General features: G+C 44.6%; 2 protein-coding genes across 5 annotated transcripts in view; both read left to right on the top strand.

The window, feature by feature from the left end:
- sik3 (SIK family kinase 3) overlaps positions 1-13,222 on the top strand; it is a 32,287-nt gene extending 19,065 nt beyond the window's left edge. For 2 of the 3 annotated variants that reach the window (XM_084018810.1, XM_084018811.1), the window contains exons 15-26: positions 191-325; positions 1,791-1,932; positions 5,250-5,369; positions 5,787-5,845; positions 5,985-6,094; positions 6,411-6,580; positions 6,685-6,809; positions 7,517-8,286; positions 8,484-8,638; positions 9,046-9,175; positions 9,264-9,390; positions 9,870-13,222. In XM_084018810.1, coding sequence (XP_083874936.1) covers positions 191-325; positions 1,791-1,932; positions 5,250-5,369; positions 5,787-5,845; positions 5,985-6,094; positions 6,411-6,580; positions 6,685-6,809; positions 7,517-8,286; positions 8,484-8,638; positions 9,046-9,175; positions 9,264-9,385 — 2,038 coding nt within the window. In that variant the 3' untranslated portion in view covers positions 9,386-9,390; positions 9,870-13,222. The remainder of the gene's footprint in view (positions 1-190; positions 326-1,790; positions 1,933-5,249; positions 5,370-5,786; positions 5,846-5,984; positions 6,095-6,410; positions 6,581-6,684; positions 6,810-7,516; positions 8,287-8,483; positions 8,639-9,045; positions 9,176-9,263; positions 9,391-9,869) is intronic. The other variant, XM_084018812.1, reaches the window with a different exon arrangement.
- Positions 13,223-14,942: 1,720 nt separating this feature from the next.
- tmem25 (transmembrane protein 25) lies at positions 14,943-19,812 on the top strand. 2 transcript variants are annotated; one of them, XM_084019576.1, is made up of 9 exons: positions 14,943-15,263; positions 15,965-16,082; positions 16,406-16,750; positions 16,842-17,132; positions 17,255-17,386; positions 17,467-17,500; positions 18,252-18,361; positions 18,953-19,033; positions 19,161-19,812. In XM_084019576.1, the coding sequence occupies exons 2-9, from the start codon at positions 16,004-16,006 to the stop codon at positions 19,232-19,234; spliced, it is 1,146 nt and encodes a 381-aa protein (XP_083875702.1). In that variant the 5' UTR covers positions 14,943-15,263; positions 15,965-16,003; the 3' UTR covers positions 19,235-19,812. The 2 variants fall into 2 exon arrangements, with proteins under 2 accessions (XP_083875702.1, XP_083875701.1); XM_084019575.1 differs by having other exon boundaries at positions 14,945-15,263; positions 15,962-16,082.
- Positions 19,813-20,811: the final 999 nt, after the last annotated feature.

Here is a 20,811-nt window from a genome sequence, read left to right as displayed (position 1 = left end):
TCTATGGTGTAATTTAATTTTATGTTTTTCTGATTGGCTAAGATGATATGAATGATGGCACCCATTGGCAGAGGTGGGAATTGGCGGGGCCTTCCCCCCATCTCCATTAGCCAATGAGGACAGAGAGCTGACCAGCGCTGCTTCCTGTCTCCCACCCTCACCCCCGTCCTCCCCCCTCCCTGCGGCCCAGGTACCTGGCGAACCGCTCCAAGCGGCACACGACGCACGCGCTCATGAGCACATCGCATGGCGAGCCCTCTGCAGAGTCACAGCGGCCCCAGGGCCCCCGCCAGAGGGCGGGCTGGGCCCCCGACATACACACCCGGTGAGGGGACACACCCGCTCCGAGCTATATTTGCACAAACACACACTCACATTATTGAGGGGCATATTAAGCCTAACTCTGTCTTGTTGTCTCTCTCTCTGTCACACACACTCACACACACACACACACATCTGATCTCTCTCACACACACACACACACACTGGTGAGGCTGTTCTCTCACCAGGTTCTGCACCTTCCAAAGAGGAAGGATATTTTTTGTCAATAGTGGTGTTTGAGGTGGGGGATGTGGCACATGACAGACATAACTCCACATCCCTAGTAAACCCCGATTCTAAATATCTTTTTCTTTCTCATAAACTTGGAATGAGCAGGTATGTGACCGGTTCGATTTAGCAGATTGTTTTTGTATAAGCAACCCTGCAAAGCTAAATCATTACATCTTTGTGTTTTTCTTGCCAATAGAGGCTATATTTTTGTGTTTTGGCTGTTGTGTCTAATTCTAGCCGTTGTCCCCCTTAAGAGTCACCGTCCAACTCTGTTTAGAAAGTCTTTTGAGGTACTAGATGTACTTGTATTTGGATGAAGTGGTAGGCAGAGCCTGTTGTTTATACTATTTGGCAAGCAGATGCTGTGACATGCTGGCCATGTGCATGCCAACTCATAGTTGTTTATGTGCTCTTCACTATGCAATGAAAAGTAGTTAATGTCCTCAACTTGCTATTGATGACGGATGTTTCTCTGTTCAGTGCTTAGAAAAGAGCTTATTTGTCCTACTGTTTTCTACACCAGCTATTACAATCCGCTGGGCTAGGGGCCACTGGTGGGCATCATCTAGTGGGCCATGGAGGTATTGCAAATAGTCAGATTAAAAAAAATAAAAAAATATTTTTGTAATTTACAAAGAAATTGTTTACAAATGAAAATGCATAATTTTAATGACCGGTTATGTTTGAATATCACTACGCCATTCACAACACATCATTAGTAGAGACCAGCATGTTTTGCCAATGTTTTTTTTTTTTTTTTTTATAAACTATTTTTCAAACAAAAATGTAATGTGGGAGATAACCCTGTTAATCCCAGTAGAAGCCACAAAGTGCTGGAAAAGTGAGGAAATAGGACCATAAATACATTAAATGTGTAATAATGGCAGGCAGTGATGGCTGAGGGGAAGCAGTATATTTATTTTGGTCATTACATCGAACAGTCTCCTTTTTTTTTTTTTTTTTATGCTCCTTGAAATATTTTTAAAAATCGGATGTGGACCTTAACTTACAAAAAGGTGAAAATCCCTGTTCTACACTCAATATATCACAGCTAGATACTTGTGATGTTTTGTTCGGATTGAAAGTTCTCAAGCTTTTCATGTGTCTGTTTCTGTGTCCGTATGACTGAATGTCTGATGTGTGTCTGTGTTTTCTGTTGTGTTGTGTCTTTGTGTGTGTGTGTGGGTGTATTTGTGGACATGTTTGTTTGTGTCTGCTCCCTGTGGTGCCCTCCTCAGATCCAGCTATAAGGACTGTAACACCCTTCATCTCCCCATGGAGCGCTTCTCACCTGTCAGACGGTTTTCTGACGGCGCAGCCACCATCCAGGCCTTCAAGGCTCATCTAGAGAACAGCAGCCTCATTAAGCAACTCAAACAGGTACATCAGCCAACTCAATACAAGGACATCATCTGCTTTTTTCGTTGCTTGCTTAGCTTTATTGAGTTATTCCTTTCTCAGGGTCTGTTGGAGGAAATAAGGAAACATATCTGATGGTCGATAGTCATTCATCGATACCAATGACTAAACAAACTTTCAGAAATGGTATTCTGTAGTGTGCTTTGCACTAACCCCCCTTTCAACTGCTCATAGAAGGGGACTGCTCAGTGCTTCTAAACAGTGACATATTTGGCTCTCAATGCAAAAAAGTGCAGTAGTACTGATACATTGCAGCTTGTTTGAAGCAATTCTGACTTTCTCAGGATGGTTGTTATGATGCACCTGCTATCTTCTGTGAAAGTAAAACATTCGATGAAGTGGGATATACTGCAATTCATTTTCAGTTGGATTTTATTTGTCCATTAACCTGGAGCACTTTTATTTTCAGATTTGTTTGAATAAGAGGGAAAGAAGGTCTTTGTAACTGTGTGCCATTTTGGAGAAAGTTATTTAACAGTCAATCTTTTACTATGAACATTAAATTGTATTATTTTTTTGTTTTAAGTAAGCTTCGTGCCATTATCCATCTCTGACTAATGCTTGCTCCTGGAGTTCAGATCAGGCCTTCAGGAGCTTCTGATGTTCTAGCGTCAGGGATGAGGTCTTATCCTCTGTCTTATCCTCGCGTCATGCTGATGGTTCACTGAGATTAGAGCAAAGGTTAACAAGGTGTGAGGTAAAACAGGGCCAAAACGGGAGGAAAGCAAACTCACTGTCCAGCGATGTGACAAGAGTCACTGGGGGCATGATATGATGGTAGGATCTTATTATCAGTTGGAAACTATCATATAAATCACTACAGGAACAACATTTTACCTTGAGCTGTCAACATATAGGGGAAAACTCTGATAGTTTGAGAGATTGTGCCATTGGGTATATTCACAAGTTTACATGTGATCAGTACATCAAATGCACTACCACAGAGGTTTACCTTCAAATATGTGTAGCAGATTTACTAAAAACAGGGACAATTCAAAATTTGTTAAAGTGATTAAGTCTCAATCGCAAGGTGGCTATGGAGTTCTTCACATACACACACAAATAAACACACATGAATAATGATGAACAATGTGTGAGTGAAAGCATTATCTCTAACCAGGTATCTGATAACACTGATTCAAGTTTATCAATTATCAACAATGTGTTGTTTGACATTTTATTAATTGAATTTGGAGATTAAAGCACGTTAAGCAGTTGACAGTTTAAGAACCACCAGGGAAGATTATGAAGCAATCTCATTATTCTAATTTAAGGGAGGTTCACATTTACGTCTTAAGCTCTGATTACGTCTGAAGCTTATTAACGTTTATCGAATCTTTAATTCGGCTAATATCTGAATTTATTATTTATCTAACTTTACTTTATTAATTGACATAAAATGCATCTAAGCGTAATAACATGAAAATCATTCCCATCTGAAAATGTATTGTTTTCACACGACAGTTAATTGTGATGGGAAGATGGTTTGTTGCTCTAAATGAAGTAGCCACAGTTTCTCCTCAGCATGTTGGATGCTGTTGGATGACACTTAGTAGTTTGTTTGGATATCATTCTTCCATCTCTCTCTCTCTCTCTCTCTCTCTCTCTCTCTCTCTCTCTCTCTCTCTCTCTCTCTCTCTCTCTCTCTCTGGTGGCACTTTGTGCGGGTTTCTTTTGGATGTTTGGACCTGGTCTGCTTCTTTAGGTTTGGTGTGAAAGGTTTTCATCGTATATCTGTCAGCGGGACACTGAATAATCTTATCACCCCTACTTCAGGGGTTATTTGGCACATTTGCCAGTCTGGAATGTCTTTTCATTTAAAATGATAGAATCTAAAATAAATCTCTGCAGGATTCAGCATTCTTTAGTCTTAGTTGTTGCATATTAGAACCCAAGTTAAAGAAGAGGCTTCTTCAGGTTCTTGCTTCTCGGGTCGGCTGGATCTCAGCATATTGATTGGTCCGATTAGGCCTTTAAGCCTGCAGACGCACAGAACTGCCTGGTCAAATGATCAGGGTGGGTGCCTAATCTTGTTGTTTCTCTCCTCTGTGAGTTAATCACGTCTTAAGTTGAACGTGCAACCACCCAGTGACCTTGGGGTCATGAGAGCGTTTTCTTGAAGTGGCCCATCAGTTAAGGATTTAAGATAAAAATGATTAGGTATAATTATTGTTGCCATCATGCTGCTATACTCTCCATCCTTCTGTCATCCTCCATTATACAAAGGGGAAATGTCAGGTGCTTCTGACCAAAAATGGTGAAAGTTTTGACGATTCATGATGATGGTGATGAAAGTCGTACTATTCACTCCAGAAATCCCTTCACCTATCTTTATCCTGCGTTTTTTTTTTTTGCTTTTAGTAATTAGATGATGTCCAAAGTGTGAACAAGCTCAACCATTGTGAACACTGTTATTAAACGCTGACGCAATTTGGACTTACTGCGAGCTTAACGAACACAGTCTTTCACCTAAGAAAACCTCAAGCTGCTACTTGAGACATCACATCATCCCAAGTGATACTGCAAAGGGATAACCTCACCCAGTAGGAGGCATAGTTAGGGAGGATAATCATCATGTTCACAGTGGGTGCTTCATCCTAGGCATGCAGTGACGTGTTGGGATTATCTTTGCTCTCAAACGTTAAAAGGGTTAATGTGGGTTAAGGAAAGGTTAACACACACATGACCTATACCCCAGAAAGGACAGCTGATAAGATAAAATGCTTATTTAAATTCCTACTACTAAGACTGTGCAGACTTTACAACTGGTAGTGAACAAGTGCAGGGATAATTATACAACCGAGGAGTACATCATACATTTTGTAGCCGGACCAACCATTGGTTTTAATTACTGTGATGATTAAACAAACCAATAGCTTAATTGTATGAGTGCACCTGTGTTGTTCAGCCAGATGATGATATATGATGTAAATCTTCCACTAGGTGACGTAAAGTACATGAAAGTGTTGCCTCTGAACAGCAAACACTGTTGAAGATATGATGGTTAGCGCTGAGATTTGATGCAGTTGTAATTGCAAGCAAGATGGTGATTTCTTACAGATATCGTAAGCTAGTGTACAGTGGTTCCATATTGATGAATTGATAATATTATGTTTTTTTTACTGTGGTACTCTCTGCTTACCTTGTGTGCTTTGAAAATGAAATTGCAGCCATTGTTGGATTATTAAGCGTTTGCTGCTTTTCTAGCACGTTACCATCAGTGGAAATTACTTCCTTTTTTAACATGTCAATTTAATTCTTGTCTATGTTTCCAATAGGAGTGTGAGCAGCTGCAGAAAATGTACGCTGCTCAGCAGGATGAGCGATTCCTGGAGCACACCCAGCAACAGCATATCCTCTACCAGCAAGAACAACAAATCCTCCACCAGCAAATCCAGGTATTTGAAGCTGACAAATAGCCACCATAAAGATGTCGTTAAAAGCTGCAACTACACTCTCCCCATGCATGGAGGTTTAGAAAGCACGGTCACTTTGCAACGCTTCATAACCGGCGCAGGATGTGTTGAGCTGGGAAGCACTGTGATCATACTACATACTGCATTGCAAATGTTTATGGCAACTCATTGCATGCGTTATGTCGAACTACGCTGGTATCTATAAAAGTGTACTGTAAGCTTCATAGAAAGTTTGGTTCACCAAAGGCTTGGATGTCCTTCACCGTGGCCTCATTTGTCTCCTCAACTTGATTCCTTTATTTGGGTTAAGCACACTCACGCATCACAGAGCCATAATCACATTAGCAAAGCATGTTAAATTGAAGCTTTGAGTCTAATTGTATTTCTTTTTACCCGCAGGGTCTGTCTTTAGGCCATGGAGAGAGCCAGCCGAGTCACCTAACCCACCAGCTCCAGAGGTGCGCACACACATTACTCGTTAGCTATTGAACAGTGAACAATAAACTTGATACTGTGGTGCAGTGCTATCGACTGAAGTGTTACATCATAGTCGTATCTCTTTCTTCTCCTCCCCTACTCTGTCCTGCCCTCCCTCAGGTTGCGTATCCAGCCCTCCAGCCCTCCGCCAACACATCCCAGCAACCACCTCTTCAGACAGCCCGACCAGAGCCCTCCGCCCGGCTCTGCAGGCATGATGCAAGGGCATGGTTAGTAATACTATTGCTCAAGTGTTTAAAATGCTTCTTTACCTTGAACTGGTTAGATATGATGGCAAGAAATCGATCGATCCATCTCCCTCTGACAGATTTTAAAAGTAGATTACTTAGGTACCGTTAGTTACGAGTAATCAGGCCCAAACCTAACAATTAGTTTGAAGGTGGTAATAGAAATTTCTAAGCAAACTTCAATAGATAAGTAAACGTTTGGTCTCCCTGTCAGGTGGGTTTTGGTGGGTCAAAGAAACCGTGTATGTTAATGCCAGCTTTCAGTAAGTTTGCTCATCACGACTCCCCTCCCCTCCAGGAGGTCCGTCACCGGTGCAGTACCAGCACGGTGCCCCAGCGCTGTATCAAGGCCAGAGTGGCAGCCCGCCTCCCACAGGCATGCCTCGAGTCTCTATACCAACCGGTCAACAAGCAGCATCTGTTCGGCCCACCGCACCATTGGCACAGGGTGTACCTCAACAACAGCAGGTGACTACCTATGATTTTTTTATTTATCAATAAAGTCTCTGAAGGTGAAGGTTTAAAATGTTACTCTGATAAATAATGAATATTAACATTGACCGTCCATGCAGGTGACCATTCAGGTTCAAGAAGTGGAACTGGGAGGTGTAGCACAGAGACAGGCCGCCTTTTTGTCCTCGCCAGGGCACAGAGTCCTCGGGAAGCAGCTGAGCGCAGACAACGCCGAGACGCACAGGTGACCCCAATCATTCTGTCACCTGATAGCCATCGTCTTTTTCCATGGCATCGCCGCTCTGCACAGACCCCTTCATGCTATTTGTTGTATTGTTCTGTTAATAATGCATGTTTCTCACTGTTTTCGTTTGTTTTACATTCCTGTCATGTCCACTGATTTTCTAAACATTTTATTTTGAAACTTTGGATAGTAAGACTGTTGCTCAAGCCAGAGTTTATTTGTGAGAGGCAGACTTTGAAGACATTATGTGTTACTAGTATCGAAAGTTATTGTAATGCCCCTCCCCCCACCATTGACTTTGCTGAGATGACATCCTCAACAAATTCTCCACCTCAGTGTAGTTGGGTGAGTGATTGGATTTAAGTGTTTTGCAAGTATATGTAGGGGAGACAACAGTTAAAGTAGTAGATCAGCCATCCTGTGACCTCTGATATAATTATCCCATACAACCAGGGCTTCCTTGACTGGGAGAATGTGTAACAATTTTCAAAAACACCTAATCAAAATGTTGTGGAATCTTTTTACACCTCTCAGTGAATACTTGAACCTGGATTTTCCCTGAAGTGTTTGCTAGGCTGTCTGTATGTAGCCTTCTGTATATTGTTCACAGCTCAACACAAATACATTACTTTTTGTGCAAAGAGGATTTGGGCCATATTGATGTTAGCTACAGGTAGCTGATTATCCTCTGTATTCCCCCTATCCAGTCGCAGCCTTGGTCGCTTTACATCGGGCTATGAACAGGCGCAGTTCAATCCGCACCTCTTCTCTGGCGACGCTACCTCCCGGGGCCCCTCAGGAGTGGTTGGCTCCTACAGCCACTACCTGCAGGGAACCTCCCTTAAAGTCCCTGGCCTGGAGGAATACCAGAGCGGGGTGGTTGGGACCGGCAGCTATGGCACCCCCTCTGCACTTCAGCAGGCCCTGCTCTCCCCAACTCCTTTAGAGTACCGCCCCCCACAACAGCACGTCACTCCCACCCTTCAGGGCCTTCTGTCCCCCCGGCACTCTTTAACAGGCCACGCAGACCCCAGGCTGCCACCCCAAGACCTGGCAGCCTTGCTGAAAAGGCAGAGCCCCCGGCCATGCTCAGCAACCCCCACACCACCCAGCAGTGCACCTCAAGAGTATGGAGAGATGCTGCTTCTCCGCCAGCTGAGCCAGGGTGAGAGCTTAGAGCCACAGGCACCACAGAGTGCCCCCGGAGGCCAACACTATCACCATCTCCTCCAGATTCGACCCCCCGAGGTCCAGGCTCAGCAGCATGCTGCCCAGGCACCTTGCCCCAGCTTACCTCACTCGGAGAGCATGGAGGAGGATGAGATGCCGCCTAGCTACCACCACCCACACGAGGGCCTGCTGGTAAAGGCAGGAGAGGGTCATGAGCTCCTGGGGCCTCCACAAGCAGGCACCCCGCCTTACAGCTCCCCTACACACAGGCATGGTGGCTTCATAAGGAATGCTCCATCAACTAGAGGTGAGGCTTGTTTACAAGGCTGTTATTGAAAATCGCTACAGAAATTTAGAGTGCAGTGTCTCTCTTAACTTTTTATCTACCTTCATCTTTGTTTTGCTGGCTTATATGAAAAGATCTCAGACATTAAGATTAACATCAGTTTATTTTCTTACTTTTCTTGTAAAAAGTAAATTCACTGTCCTTATCTTCTCTGTCAGAAACTGAGCATGTGGAGTGCAGGCCCCAAGGGCAGGCCATGGAGGTGCCTGATCATAATGGTGTGGGCTATTCGAGAGGTCCCCAAGGTGACGCCTATAGGTCCCGTGGACAGCTACAGCGCCACCACACCATCCAGACCTGTGACGATGCCTATGTGAGTGAAAGTTTGCTGCTAGTTTCTACGGACCTTACTCATCAGACTTTGGTATTGGCTGTTGTGAAGCCAGCAGAAATGAAACTGAGATTTCTAATGTATTATATGTATGATACTATGTCCAAAGGATGGCAGAAACATTTGTATGGCAGGTTAATATTGGCTGGGGTTTATAGTGGTGAGTAGGATGTATAAGTTTATCTTCCTTAAGAGACGCCTGATTAGTAAAATGACAGCTGAACAAATGATTGAATGAACCCAGACGTCATACTGATTTAGATGCTTTTTTGGAGGATCCACACACTATGAGCATACCCAATCCTCCAAATAAAGTTGCTGACTCATCACAGCTGCTAGGGTTTGCAGTAGTTTTATGAAAAAACGTTTTTTTTTAATTTTCTGTCCAGGATCAGGCAGAGCCGATGTCGGGGATGAGCCTGTTGGCAGGGAAGGCACTAAGCTCCGCGCGCATGTCAGACATTCTCAGCCAGACTTCACTGACAGGAAGCCAGCAGCTGCACCAGCGGGAAGAGACAGGTCAGTGGGAGACGCACATTAATCCACTTTAAAATAGACCTTTTATACATGCTTGTCAATATCCATAAAAAATTGTTTTCTATTGCAGAGTGTGACGTTGAAGGGGAGCTCCATGCCACAGCCTGCTACCCCTCCTCCTGCACCAGTGACATGCTCCTCAGCTACAAACCCCCTGACCTGCAGTACAGCATGGAGCAGGCTGGGGTCTAGCACAGGTACACAAACAGAGCAAAGGCTTGGCAGTAAGACATTATTTTAACTTTTTTAATGGCTACAAACACATTTGCAAATACAATCACTGACAATTTGCAAATTCAAGATGGAGGGGGGGAATGAGGGGATGCTGCAATGTATCGTGTCAATAAATTGAAGCACCCTCATCCTCACCTCAGTTGATCAACAAAATGTTCACCCCAAGATAACATCATCAGGGTTTGTCAGACGTTGGAAAGCTGTTTTTCAGGAGTACTCCCTCCGACAAGTAAACTGATATTCAGGTGGAGCGGCCCTTTAAAGGTAGACGGTCCAGTCCAATCCAGATCGACAAGTCCTTGTATATCCAGCACTACAAGCTACAGGGAAATAATAGTCTTTGGGAAAAAACGATTTATCACAAAATGTGAATCTAAAGTAATGATAAAGGCAAGATGAATCCAAGCATAAATTGTTTCTTCTTTCCCTCTGTCTTCTTTAGGAAGGTGTGTATCCTGTGTAACGCGGTCCATATCAGCCATCCTGAGTTGTGTTGACTTGAGTTGAGCAGCATCATGCCAAACCACCGTTCTCTGCCCAAATGGGGAGCACTCTACATCCATCTGTCTGTCTCCATCTGTCCTTGGAATGGCAGTGCGCAAGAGAGGGGGAGTGCGGGTGGGTGTAGACATTAAAGGGGTGGGGGTCACAGGTGGGGCCTCGGGATTCAATGGTCAAAGTGCCAGCATTTTTCTGCACAGACAACCAGCGATCATTGTCACAGGTTGTCTCCTCTTTTCACCTCCCATCATGGGTAGATTGGGGATCCACTCCTCCCTCTTTCGACTCGACCCCTCCCCTTCACCTGCCCCCATGCCCACTCGCTGTCCTGACCTAATCGATCCCCCTTTCACACTTCGTCTTCTATTAACTGTTGGCATACTTCATTATGTGCCTCATTGGCCAACGCATTGACACAGTCATAGCTGCAAGAACATAAGAGTCCAACAACACAAAGAAACATACACACTGCTGCCACAAACCCAAAGTATTCACATTAGGCGTGTGTGTGTGCATGACTGAGAAGAAGAGGCGAGCAGAGGGGAAAGGTGTCTACGAGTTCAGTCTGCTTCTCTCCCCCTCCTGCTGTCCTCCCGCAGTAGATCATTCCAGAGGGGGCTGAAATCTCAGCGGCGATGGCCTTTTTTTTCCGGCCGGATAGCGGGTGTTTGGGTTAGGCTCCAACCGGGCAACAAAACCGCTCTCTCCAAAGATGGAACTCAGTGACATCGAACAGGACAAACCAGCTCTCTCATTGTGTTTTCTTTTTCTGGCATCTTGTTTTTCTTTTCTTTTTTTTTCCATTTTTATACCTAATGTCCATGTAGGCATTACGGTCAATAATGTTACCCTTATTGTTATTACTGTTTTCTGTAAAAGAGGTTTTATTATTATAATTATAATTATTATTATTATTAAAGGAAAAACTGTTCTGTGTTGCAAGGAAGACAACATTGTTCTTTGATTACTTAAGTAAGTCTGCACTTTCGGTTCAAGCTGTCCTCTGTTTCCACCCCTTCTTGCAGTTCCTTGCTGTCTGTCATGCTGTTGCCCTGCTTTACAAGTTCCCCCTACTCCTTCAGCCCTAACTCTCCCCACCTCGGGGCTCCCCTTTGCTCCATTCTCTTTTCCCATGTCAGTGACAGTGTAATGCATTGTGGGTCGTTTTACCAGACATTTTGCTCCTTTCCTTGTACAGTTATGCCATGTATAGAACGCTATTGCAATTCTGTATCAAATCCTTTCTTTTTTTTGTTACCTTTTTGTTTTTAGATGTTGTTGGGGAGGCTTTTTTTATATTGGAATTGTTTATCCTTGTATTTTTAGATGTCATCAAAATGTTTTCTTTGTTGTTTTTTTTTGTTTTGTTTTATGAATCTTGAGATTTTTAGCCAAAAGAGGCCAGAGAGAAGAGAGACAGTTTCTTTCTGTGTCGTAAAAAAAGATTGTTCTTATTTGTTTTAATATTATTATATAACGAGACACTTGAAGAAGCGGAGAGTAATTATTTTGTGTTGCTTTCTAAAGTATCATTTCAATCGATGTTATTGTGACTATCATTCTTGTTGATGTTGGGCCTGTTTTTCTGTTAACGGGGTAGTTGTGGCAGGCTATTCAGGGTCAGGCTTTGGTCTTTGTCTGGGTTGGTTCGGGTGCTACAGAGAATTGACACTCTAAAAAACAAAAAGACACACACAAAAAGTTTCACGAGGGAATAACTTGTAATATAGCTGACATATCATCCTAAACATAAAGTGTGGAGACGGACAAACCCCACTTCTCTTACTCGCTGCCCTACCTATCTGCTGTGATCCTCCCACCATCTTTTACTACACAGGCTTCTGATCGGACAATGCCTTATGGACAAGGCCCCTCCTCCCAGGCTAACATTGTTACTGTGGCAACCACGGAGGAAAGTACTATTACTATTACCCCACCCCCTTTTTTAGGTCTTTTTTTTTTGTTTTTAAAGGTTTCTTTAACTCATCTCAGCCTTGCTTTACCCCTCCCAAGCCTGGAACGGAAAATTGGAGGAGGTGATGATGTTGTAGTTGGACACACTTTCAAACTATAAAAAGGGAAACATTTGAGGAGGTGACCTTACGAAGGAACAGCTTGAATTGGGCTTTCACGGCAGAGGAATACAAGGTTGTGGCCAGAGCAGGACAGGGTGTGACCACCGTAAAGGCCTGCACCCTAAGCCGAGTTGGGCTCAAGCACAGCCAGATGGAGGCTACAGCACACTGGGACCACAGCAGAAGATTGAACCTCCCTTTTGTTTTTGAAATTTTGTTTAATTGTTTGACTTCTACTTATCCTCCCATAAACCCCCCCGGGTCTATATTGGGCCAGCAAGAGACTGTGGTGCAAAGAATAAAGCTCCACTTGTGTGTTCATACTGGCCAGATTTCACAATACCTGGCTGCATGGTTGACTTTTCATATGCGACGTACATCTCCAGAGCTAGAGATGGTGTCATGCAGTGCCTGTGCTGTCCATTTGCACCAAGTCACTTCCTGTTTACCAACGTTCGCTGCCCTTCAGAGCAGATGGAAGTAGCTTTGCCACCTTCAAAACCCTGAGTGCACACAGGCGTTAACAATGAAGTATGATGGATTCATGAAATCAACTGCATTTTCTGTTTCTTATTGGGCACAAGAGACGTGTTTCCATTCCTTCTCCACGTTCCCCTCCAGCTCTCATTCATTCCTCTTTCAGATCTGCTCTCCCATTTTCTTTCATCGTTTACACCAAACCAATAGTGCAATCTGAAAGAGAGAGAACGGGGCAGAGGAAACTGCTGGATTAGAAGACACCGCTGGTCCCTTGGCTCCAGGCTCAAGGCTCCACCTTGTCTAATATTGTGACCAGAGCTGCCGTTTCAGATCTGCGTTGGAGGGAAAGAGCAGAGGCACACAGTAAGGGACAGTTGGCGCGAATGGAAAGCACAGCAGGTGATCGAGAGGTAACGCTTCACACACATCTTCTGCCTGATCCGGACTGACCTTTCTTCCCCACTTTTTGTCTTAACTCTTCCATCCCTCCCCTCTTGTCTTCTCTCTCCATCCCAACGTCCCTGCTCAGTAAGCCAGCTCCGCTCTACTCTTAGGTTCATTTTCGTTTTCTATTGGTTAATTATGTCCTTTTTTTTCTTTTTTGTTGTTTTGTTTTTATGTTCATTTCTGTTGAGTACAAAAATACTAAAGTGCAACAACAATGATTAAAAAGAATATCAACCAAACTGAGATGAATAAATAAATATATATAAATAAATAAAGAACTAATTTAAAAAGATCACAATGTGAGTGTCTTTGTGTTGCCTGCTACAGGCCTGTCTGGGGGTCATGATGGTGCATTTTTAAGGACTTAAAGCGCACTTTCAGAAGTTACTTGGATACAATATTAAAGACACTGCCATGTGTTAGCCAACGAGTTGTGTTATTCGTTCGAATTTTAAGATTTTCCATCCAGGCAGCCATTGTTTCATTCCACAGCTATTTTCTTTACCGATTAATCTGCAATTTAAGGAAATTGTAACAAAAATGTCGGTCACGATTTCCTTAAACCCACAGAGGTGCCTTCAAATAGCTTGTTTTGTCCAGCAGTCAAATACCAAAGAAGTTCAGTTTTCTGTCGATTTGACTAATCAACTTAACACTTCATATCAAATGATGATGCAGTTGTAAGGGCACATTGATTTTCTAAATCAACACTTATAATCTAGTTCAGTTTTTATGTTACACAATAACAAATAAATGAATGTATAATGTCCATTAATGTATAATACATACAAAACATAATTTAAACAATCTTGACAGGGATCCCTGAGATTTCTTTATGTAATGAATTGTGGCCAGGATACTACTGGGACACGTTGCCGTTTGCAAAGCACCTTATCAATGCTCTCTAGTGGCCAAACTGTAATGAACTTTCTGAATTGCCACAAACATACCTTGGCATTTTTGTACCGCAACTTCCTATTACTTATCGGCTGATATTTTCCTGGCCAATTTGCCTTCTAGCTCGATTTGCAATGTGATGATGAATGTTTTTATTCCACAGCTGAGGTCACAGCCATTTGATGGAGAAGTTACTGGAAGGAGTTTTTGATTTTTGGAGATGCAAATGATTTTCACATTCACGTCACTGCAGCTTGGTTTTATTACATAGAAATAAATGTAAACCAGTGAATAGAAAAACTATTCTAATGTAGTTTAAATCAACTTCACCCGTTTGAGTCTCGCACTTAAAACTCCTGCCGGCAGTTTGTTATCTGTATTGGTTTACAATTAGGTTAACATCCTGGTTTTTATGTCTTAAATATGCAGCAGGTCTCATCAGGCATGAAGCCTGACCTGCTGACCTTGTTCCACAGATGATTGCGGTGACAGGAAGAGGATGTACAGTTTTTACTAGATGTTTTTCCCAGGCACTTAGGACAGAGTTTCCTCTGGGAAATAACCGTTTTATTATGAAAACAATAGCAGTGTTACCTGAAGAGTCATTTAAGCTTGCATTTTGGCATTAGCACGGGGCATATAGCTATTCTTAGAGCTTTGAGTTTTCTTTTGTCTGCCTTTTGGCCGCAGTGCTCTGCGTGCCACTGCTCAGGTCTGTACAGCTGCACTGCAGAGGCTGTTCAGTCCAAAGTAAAGGAGTTCAGACATTGTGAGCCATGAAGTGTATGCGTTTTTATACCAGGGGTTACTTTAACGTCCCTCATGACGGGCAGGAACAATGGATGACAGGGAGAGACCTGTTCATCACACTGAACTGACAGTTTACTCCCCTCCATCCACCACCATTCAGTTCCATGTAGTAAACTGTTAAAGATTGATGCATTGCACAGAGCTCCTCCTCTTGTCCTCTCCTCTTTTTTTCTCTCTTTCCCTCACGACTCACGGTGTGCCCACTCTCCTCTTCCTTCTCTCTCTCTCTCTCTGAATCCTCTGCTCCTTTGCCTTCCTCCCTGTCTTCATTCTGTCCGTCTCTCCTGCTGCCTGCTCCTCTCTCTCTCTCTCTCTCTCTCTCCCTCCTCCTCCCCTCCTCCCTACCCACTCTCCTCCTGCCTGCCTGCGTCAGCCAGCCTCTGCCAGCTAGCGAATGCTGCTACTGGAGCTGCTGTACCCTGCAGAGAGTCGTGTGTGTGTGTGTGTGTGTGTGTGTGTGTGTTTAAGTGTATGAGTGTACGCAGATGGGAAAGCAACTGAGTCAGGGAGGGCTGCCTCTCATCTCTCCGCTGTTATCACCATCCTTCACTCTCCCTCCTCTCCACCTCCGCAGCCATGGAGCTCCAGCAGGCTGAATCACAACAGCGTCTGCAGAAAGGGCAGAGGTAATATCGTGTGTATGCGTCTGTAGAGGGCTTTTCTTTCTGTGTGTTAAGTGCACACATCTGCATTGAAATGCCTGCATGCAGCCTTACAAAGTACAGTGTGCGTGGGGGAGGGAGACCTACAATGTAATGTATAGCCCCTTGTTGTGATTGCCAGTGCCAAGAATCCTCAACCTGAGGGTCAAGTCCTGTAACGCCTTCTATCCTGTGTGTGCAAGGATGTTCTCGATCGTCTGCATATGTGTAGAGAGTGTTTCCTTGATGACTCAGTTCCTGCCTTTGTCCGAGACGCTCACACATATCACATGACTGAGCAAGCACTAGTCACTGCCCGCACTCACTGTCGATGCAAGCAGGCCTGTGCATGCTGTGTTTACAGTGATGGGGGTAAGGCTGCAAATCAAAGTAAATTATTGAAAAGTGAGAGGTACTGTCTGCCTGTGACAAGTCTTGCATAGTATGTTTGAAGTGCTTTTATTGCATTGCATTGAAAGCTCAGTTTGCTTCTTTAGGCCTGCGTCAACAAGAATCACACACCGAAACCTTTACCCTCATGTTACCCCCTCACTGGAACCGAGCCACGTAGATAGTTTTGTTTTTATGTTTTGAGATATCCGTCTCTCTGATTCCACCTCCAGATGATCCACAGAGACACATTATGGGCAAGTAATTTGTTCTCGTGTAATTTCTCCTCCAAGCAGGTAGATGTGAACGTGTGTGCTGTGCTCCGCTGGGCCAGTATGGAGTGTGTGTGTCCGAGAAGGTGGGCGTCGGGCTCTGCTGTCGTGTTCCTTCAAACACTGGCCTTATCCTGGACAGGTGAGGCCCATTGCAGCTGTAACCTACATGACCTGTTCTTTTTGCTTAATTGGTGTTTTTCAACCCGAAAATTTGACCTCAAGGTCAAAGCCATGCAACTAATGCTGTCAATAATTGGTGAGGATTTAGTTGATTTTGACAGATATGAGAGTGGTATCACTTTTTACGTGTAACTCTGCAAGAAAATGAGAAAGTATTAAACGTTTATTTCCCAAAATATCAAACTCAAACTATTCCTTAACTTGTAATATTTGTGTAGACAGTTTTTTTGCTACCTATTCAGTTCTTTTATGGACGCATCAACAGTAATCTTGTACTCACAGGTGTAATCGAGCCCGCCCTCAAAATTGACGGACGGCATCACGCTGCCGTGACCCTCCAGGAGAACATGACACACTGGTTCACCTGCCAGTCGGACGCCTGGGATCCCCGTGCCCCTCCCTCGCTAACCTGGTACCTGAACGGGGAGCAGCAGAGAGAGCCAGCGCCCAACCGTGGGCGGCATCACATGACATCACGGGAAGATTCTGAGGTCATCAGACCGCGGTTCAATCACAACAGCACCTTCTCTCTGCGGCCCAGGAAGTGGGACAGGGAGCTGGTGTGTGTCGCGTCAAACCCCAGGACAGGAGAGAGCTCCAACGCCACGGTCACACTCAATGTCCAGTGTGAGTCTGTGTGACACATTCCAGGTGTGAAAGTGGACCCGGCTATTTTCTGTTGATGCACTGAGTAAAATGTCTCTCCTGCGTCTCCCAGTTCAACCAGAGATCCTCGGGCTGAACGCTCACTATAGTGAGACCTCAGAGCCCAGCCTGTCCCTGGTCCTCTTCGCCTTGGTACGGTCCAACCCGCCTGCCACCCTCACCTTTGTGGACCAATCCGGCCAGCCGGTGGCCAACACCTCCGACTTCCTGATCCTGGACTCGCGAAGCTACCCTTGGCTGACCAATCACACGCTGAAGGTCACGCTGGGGAGTCTGTCAGGGAACATCTCGCTGAACGTCAGCAACAGTGTGGGAACGGTGCAGAGCAACCTCACACTGGCAGGTCAGTGATGTGAAAGGGCAAAGGGAGTATTTTCATTCATTATACAACTCTCCAAAAAAAAAGCGACTAAGCACAGTTGAACTATTCCTTTAAATCTCTCTCTCTTTCCTTACTCTGTTCAGAGTTCCTGCAGTCTAGTGTGGAGGTGCCCATGCTGGGAATAGTGACTGGGGGAGCCATGGCTTTCATGGCCCTCCTCATCCTCAGTCTGATTGTTCTCTGCCTCATGCAAAAAAACAAGAGCAAGTCCTTCGGTGAGAGTGTGTTTGTGTGTGTAGCATTGTAGTATGTTACACTCAATCAGCAGGATAACACGTGGTGTATTATGTTACAGATGAGCCAGTGGAGATTCTGATGACCAAGAAAAGGTAAAGAAGATTGTTCATAGTTTTTTTTTATTTTCTTTGATGATGAAATACATTTTTTTTTTTTGTCATTCTCTGTTTGTGAGAGAGAAACAGATTCATCAAATATTCAACTATGTTTACGTACAACTTCATATTAACTGTCCTTGGAGGCTCATTTAAATATATAAATCAATGCATTTATTTGCTTTCTTGTTGCGAGTGATACAAGAAGATCGAAGTCACTCTCTTTGTCTGTACAGTAAATATGAAGCAGCAGTCAGTGGCCGGTTAGCTTAGCTTAGCATAGACACTGGCAATTGTTGGGTTTTGTTACCGTTGAACTGAGCCCGGCTAGCTGTTTCCCCCTGTTTCCAGTCTGAAGTGAAGCTAATGAGCTGCAAGTAGTAGCTCCGTATTGACATTCGGCAAGAAGGTGAATAAGCAAAGTTTCACACAGATTTTGAACACTGGACACACTCTATATGCTAATAGGCTACACATTGTCATCCACACGTCAGAATGAAATTTAATAATCATCTGAGGATTAAGGCTTGTGGACATCCCCAATGTCCTTTTGTCATCTCTCCCTTTCACTAACACCACACTATATGTATACATAAACACACCTATCCCCGCATCCCATCTGCTAATTTCCATCTCAGCATCATTAGAACTCTCATGAAAGCAATTCCCCGCCCTTATGAATAGTTGATGTCCATCCTGCAGACCGATACCATGTCTTATCCGAGTTTGGTTCTATTTTCCTGCGCAGTGACTCGGCCAATCTGAAGACGGAGAAAGTTGGTAAGATCTTCATCCCCAGAGAGAACATGTCTCTGCCTTCCAACATGCAGCTCAACGACCTCAACACTCTGAGAAAAGGTAAGAGGACAGAACACCTCACGCCATACACAGATGGGTGGCGCTGAGGGGGCACCAGACGTTGGCCAGAGTGCAGCTGAGTTTAATTAATAGGTCACAAAATGGCAGAAATCTGTCAGTAAACACGTCCCACTACAAATACTTCAGTTTAAAAAACAAAGCTTAAGACCTACCTGTTCTCTGAGTCCCGCTGCTAGCTAGCGCCCCCATGTCTCTGCCTGGCTCTGTCTCCGGAGGTATGTGTGGGTAGGGATGTTTATGATTGGTGGGTGAGCAGGGGAAGCATTTTTATATGATATTTGTATTTAATATTTTTTTTATTTGGGGCATATTTGATGTGTGTGAAGCACATTGAGCTTACATTGTATGAAATATGCTATATGAATACATTTGACATGACTTGACCCATATTTCCGACAGGAATGCAGCGTAAATTGTCCATTATGTCAGGGCAGGAACAGGGCAACTGCAAGTAGATCCCAGACTCTCAGGGGGAAATGTGTTTTCCCCCTTCCCCCTATATATAATTAATAGAGTACAAATGTGTATCTCTTTTGCATTCCTCCATCCTTCTTGCCTCACTTCTCGTAGCCCGAGAGGCCGCCCAGCAGAACAGCGTGGGCGAGAAGAAGGAAGAGGAGGAAGATCTGTCTTTAGCCTACGCCGCCAGAGGTCAGGCAAATACTCTCCGATAATATTTAGGATTATTTATACTTTAGATACAGTGTGGAGGAACAGCAGTGAGTGTTTTATTCTTTGAGTTCCCTCTGAATTGCTTCCTCCTCCATATGATTCCCAGGTTTCGCCAGATATCCAATGGTGGGCTACATCTATAAGGTGAACAGCACAAGCAGCGAGGAGATCTGGCTCTGACTGACCTCATAGTTACACACACACACACACACGCACACACACACACACACACACTGTACATGCATGCATAACTACTTCCAATGGTGCAGCCGAGATAAAAACCCACAACAACTGCCAGTCGGTCATTCAACCAATCATAAGTCACCTTCAAGCTGGACCAGGAAGCAGTGTGGACAAACCCTGTTTCTCATGTTCACTTCGTGAACTTGAATTTCTCGTTCACCATAAACAGAACTGTCAAGTGCTCGGGTCGAATACACCTGATTGTTTTGTTTCAACAAAGCCAAGTATGAACTCATATTCTGTGTGTGTTAACATGACGTCCCCCTGTAGCCACATGCTCATGATGTCCTCCCCCCTGTTGCATTATTGGAATGCATTAATTGTCCTATGCTAACACCAGAATGTCCAAGACGATGTTCTGTATGAGAGATTTTACCTTCTGACCAATAATATCCAAATTAGGTGGTGCATATTTACGTATTTGTATATGGACATGACCCGTGACATGTACTGTATATTTGTATGCATATGTATATGTGTATAAAAGAGTGCATCTAATAAAGACAATATTGAAATCGTATGGAGTAAATGTTGGGCAAGCTGTGGTGTTTATTGGTGCTCACCAGAGGGCGCTCTGAGGAGCTGCATAAGCTGGAGAACATGTGAAACGGTGAGACGGTGAAAGCATCGTTGAATTTGGTGAAGAAGAAATGTGATGCTGTTCATTTATTTGTGTTGTTTTTTTACGATAGCAGGTGCAAGAGATATATAATACATGTCATTATGTTTGACTGTGTGTGTGTGTGTGTGTGTGTGTGTGTGTGTGTGTGTGTGTGTGTGTGTGTGTGTGTGTGTGTGTGCGCGCCAGGTGTTAGCTGTAGGTCACAGGTTGTTGTGGCTTTCCTTCAGACAGGAAGCAGAGTTGTATTGTGGGAGCATCACTTTGCTCTCTCTCCCTCTCGCTCTCTCTCTCTCTCTCTCTCTCTTCTCTCTCTCTCTGCCCCCTCTCCCCCCCTCTCTCTCTCTCTCCCCCCCTCCTCTCTCTCTCTCTCTCTCTCTCTCTATCTGCCCCCTCTACCCCCTCTCTCTTTCCCCCCCCCTCTCTCTCTCTCTGCCCCCTCTACCCCCTCTCTCTCTCTCTCCCCCCCCTCTCTCTCTCTCTCTCTCTCTCTCTGTGTCTCTCCCCCCCTCTCTCTCTCTCGCTCTCTCTCTGTGTCTCTCTCTCCCCCCTCTCCCCCCTCTCTCTCCCCCCCTCTCTCTCTCTCTCTCTCTCTCTCTGTCTCTCTCTCCCCCCCCCCTCTCTCTCTCTCTCTCTCTCTCTCACTCTCTCTCTCTCTCTCTCTATGTCCTCTCCTCCCCCCCTGTCTCTCTCTCTCTCTCTGCCTCCCTCTCTCTCCCTCTGCCCCCCCTCTCTCTCTCCCTCTCTCTCTCTCTCTCTCTCTCTCTCCCCCTCTGCCCCCCCCTCTCTCTCTCCCTCTCTCTCTCTCTCCCCCTCTGCCCCCCCCTCTCTCTCCCTCCCTCTCTCTCCCTCTGCCCCCCCCTCTCTCTCTCTCTCTCTGTCTCTCTCCCCCCCC

Source organism: Eutrigla gurnardus (genome assembly GCF_963514095.1).
Source record: "Eutrigla gurnardus genome assembly, chromosome: 10".
Lineage (NCBI taxonomy): Eukaryota > Metazoa > Chordata > Actinopteri > Perciformes > Triglidae > Eutrigla > Eutrigla gurnardus.
This window is presented reverse-complemented; position numbering and strand designations above follow the sequence as displayed.

What these genes read in the sequence shown, in the direction of transcription:
- tmem25 (XM_084019576.1), top strand. Translation starts at nt 16,004, where the DNA reads ATGGAGTGTGTGTGTCCGAGAAGGTGGGCGTCGGGCTCTGCTGTCGTG. An exon ending in GAGCAACCTCACACTGGCAG is followed by an intron (nt 17,133 to 17,254) that starts GTCAGTGATGTG and finishes TACTCTGTTCAG; the next exon opens with AGTTCCTGCAGTCTAGTGTG. An exon ending in CCTCAACACTCTGAGAAAAG is followed by an intron (nt 18,362 to 18,952) that starts GTAAGAGGACAG and finishes CACTTCTCGTAG; the next exon opens with CCCGAGAGGCCGCCCAGCAG.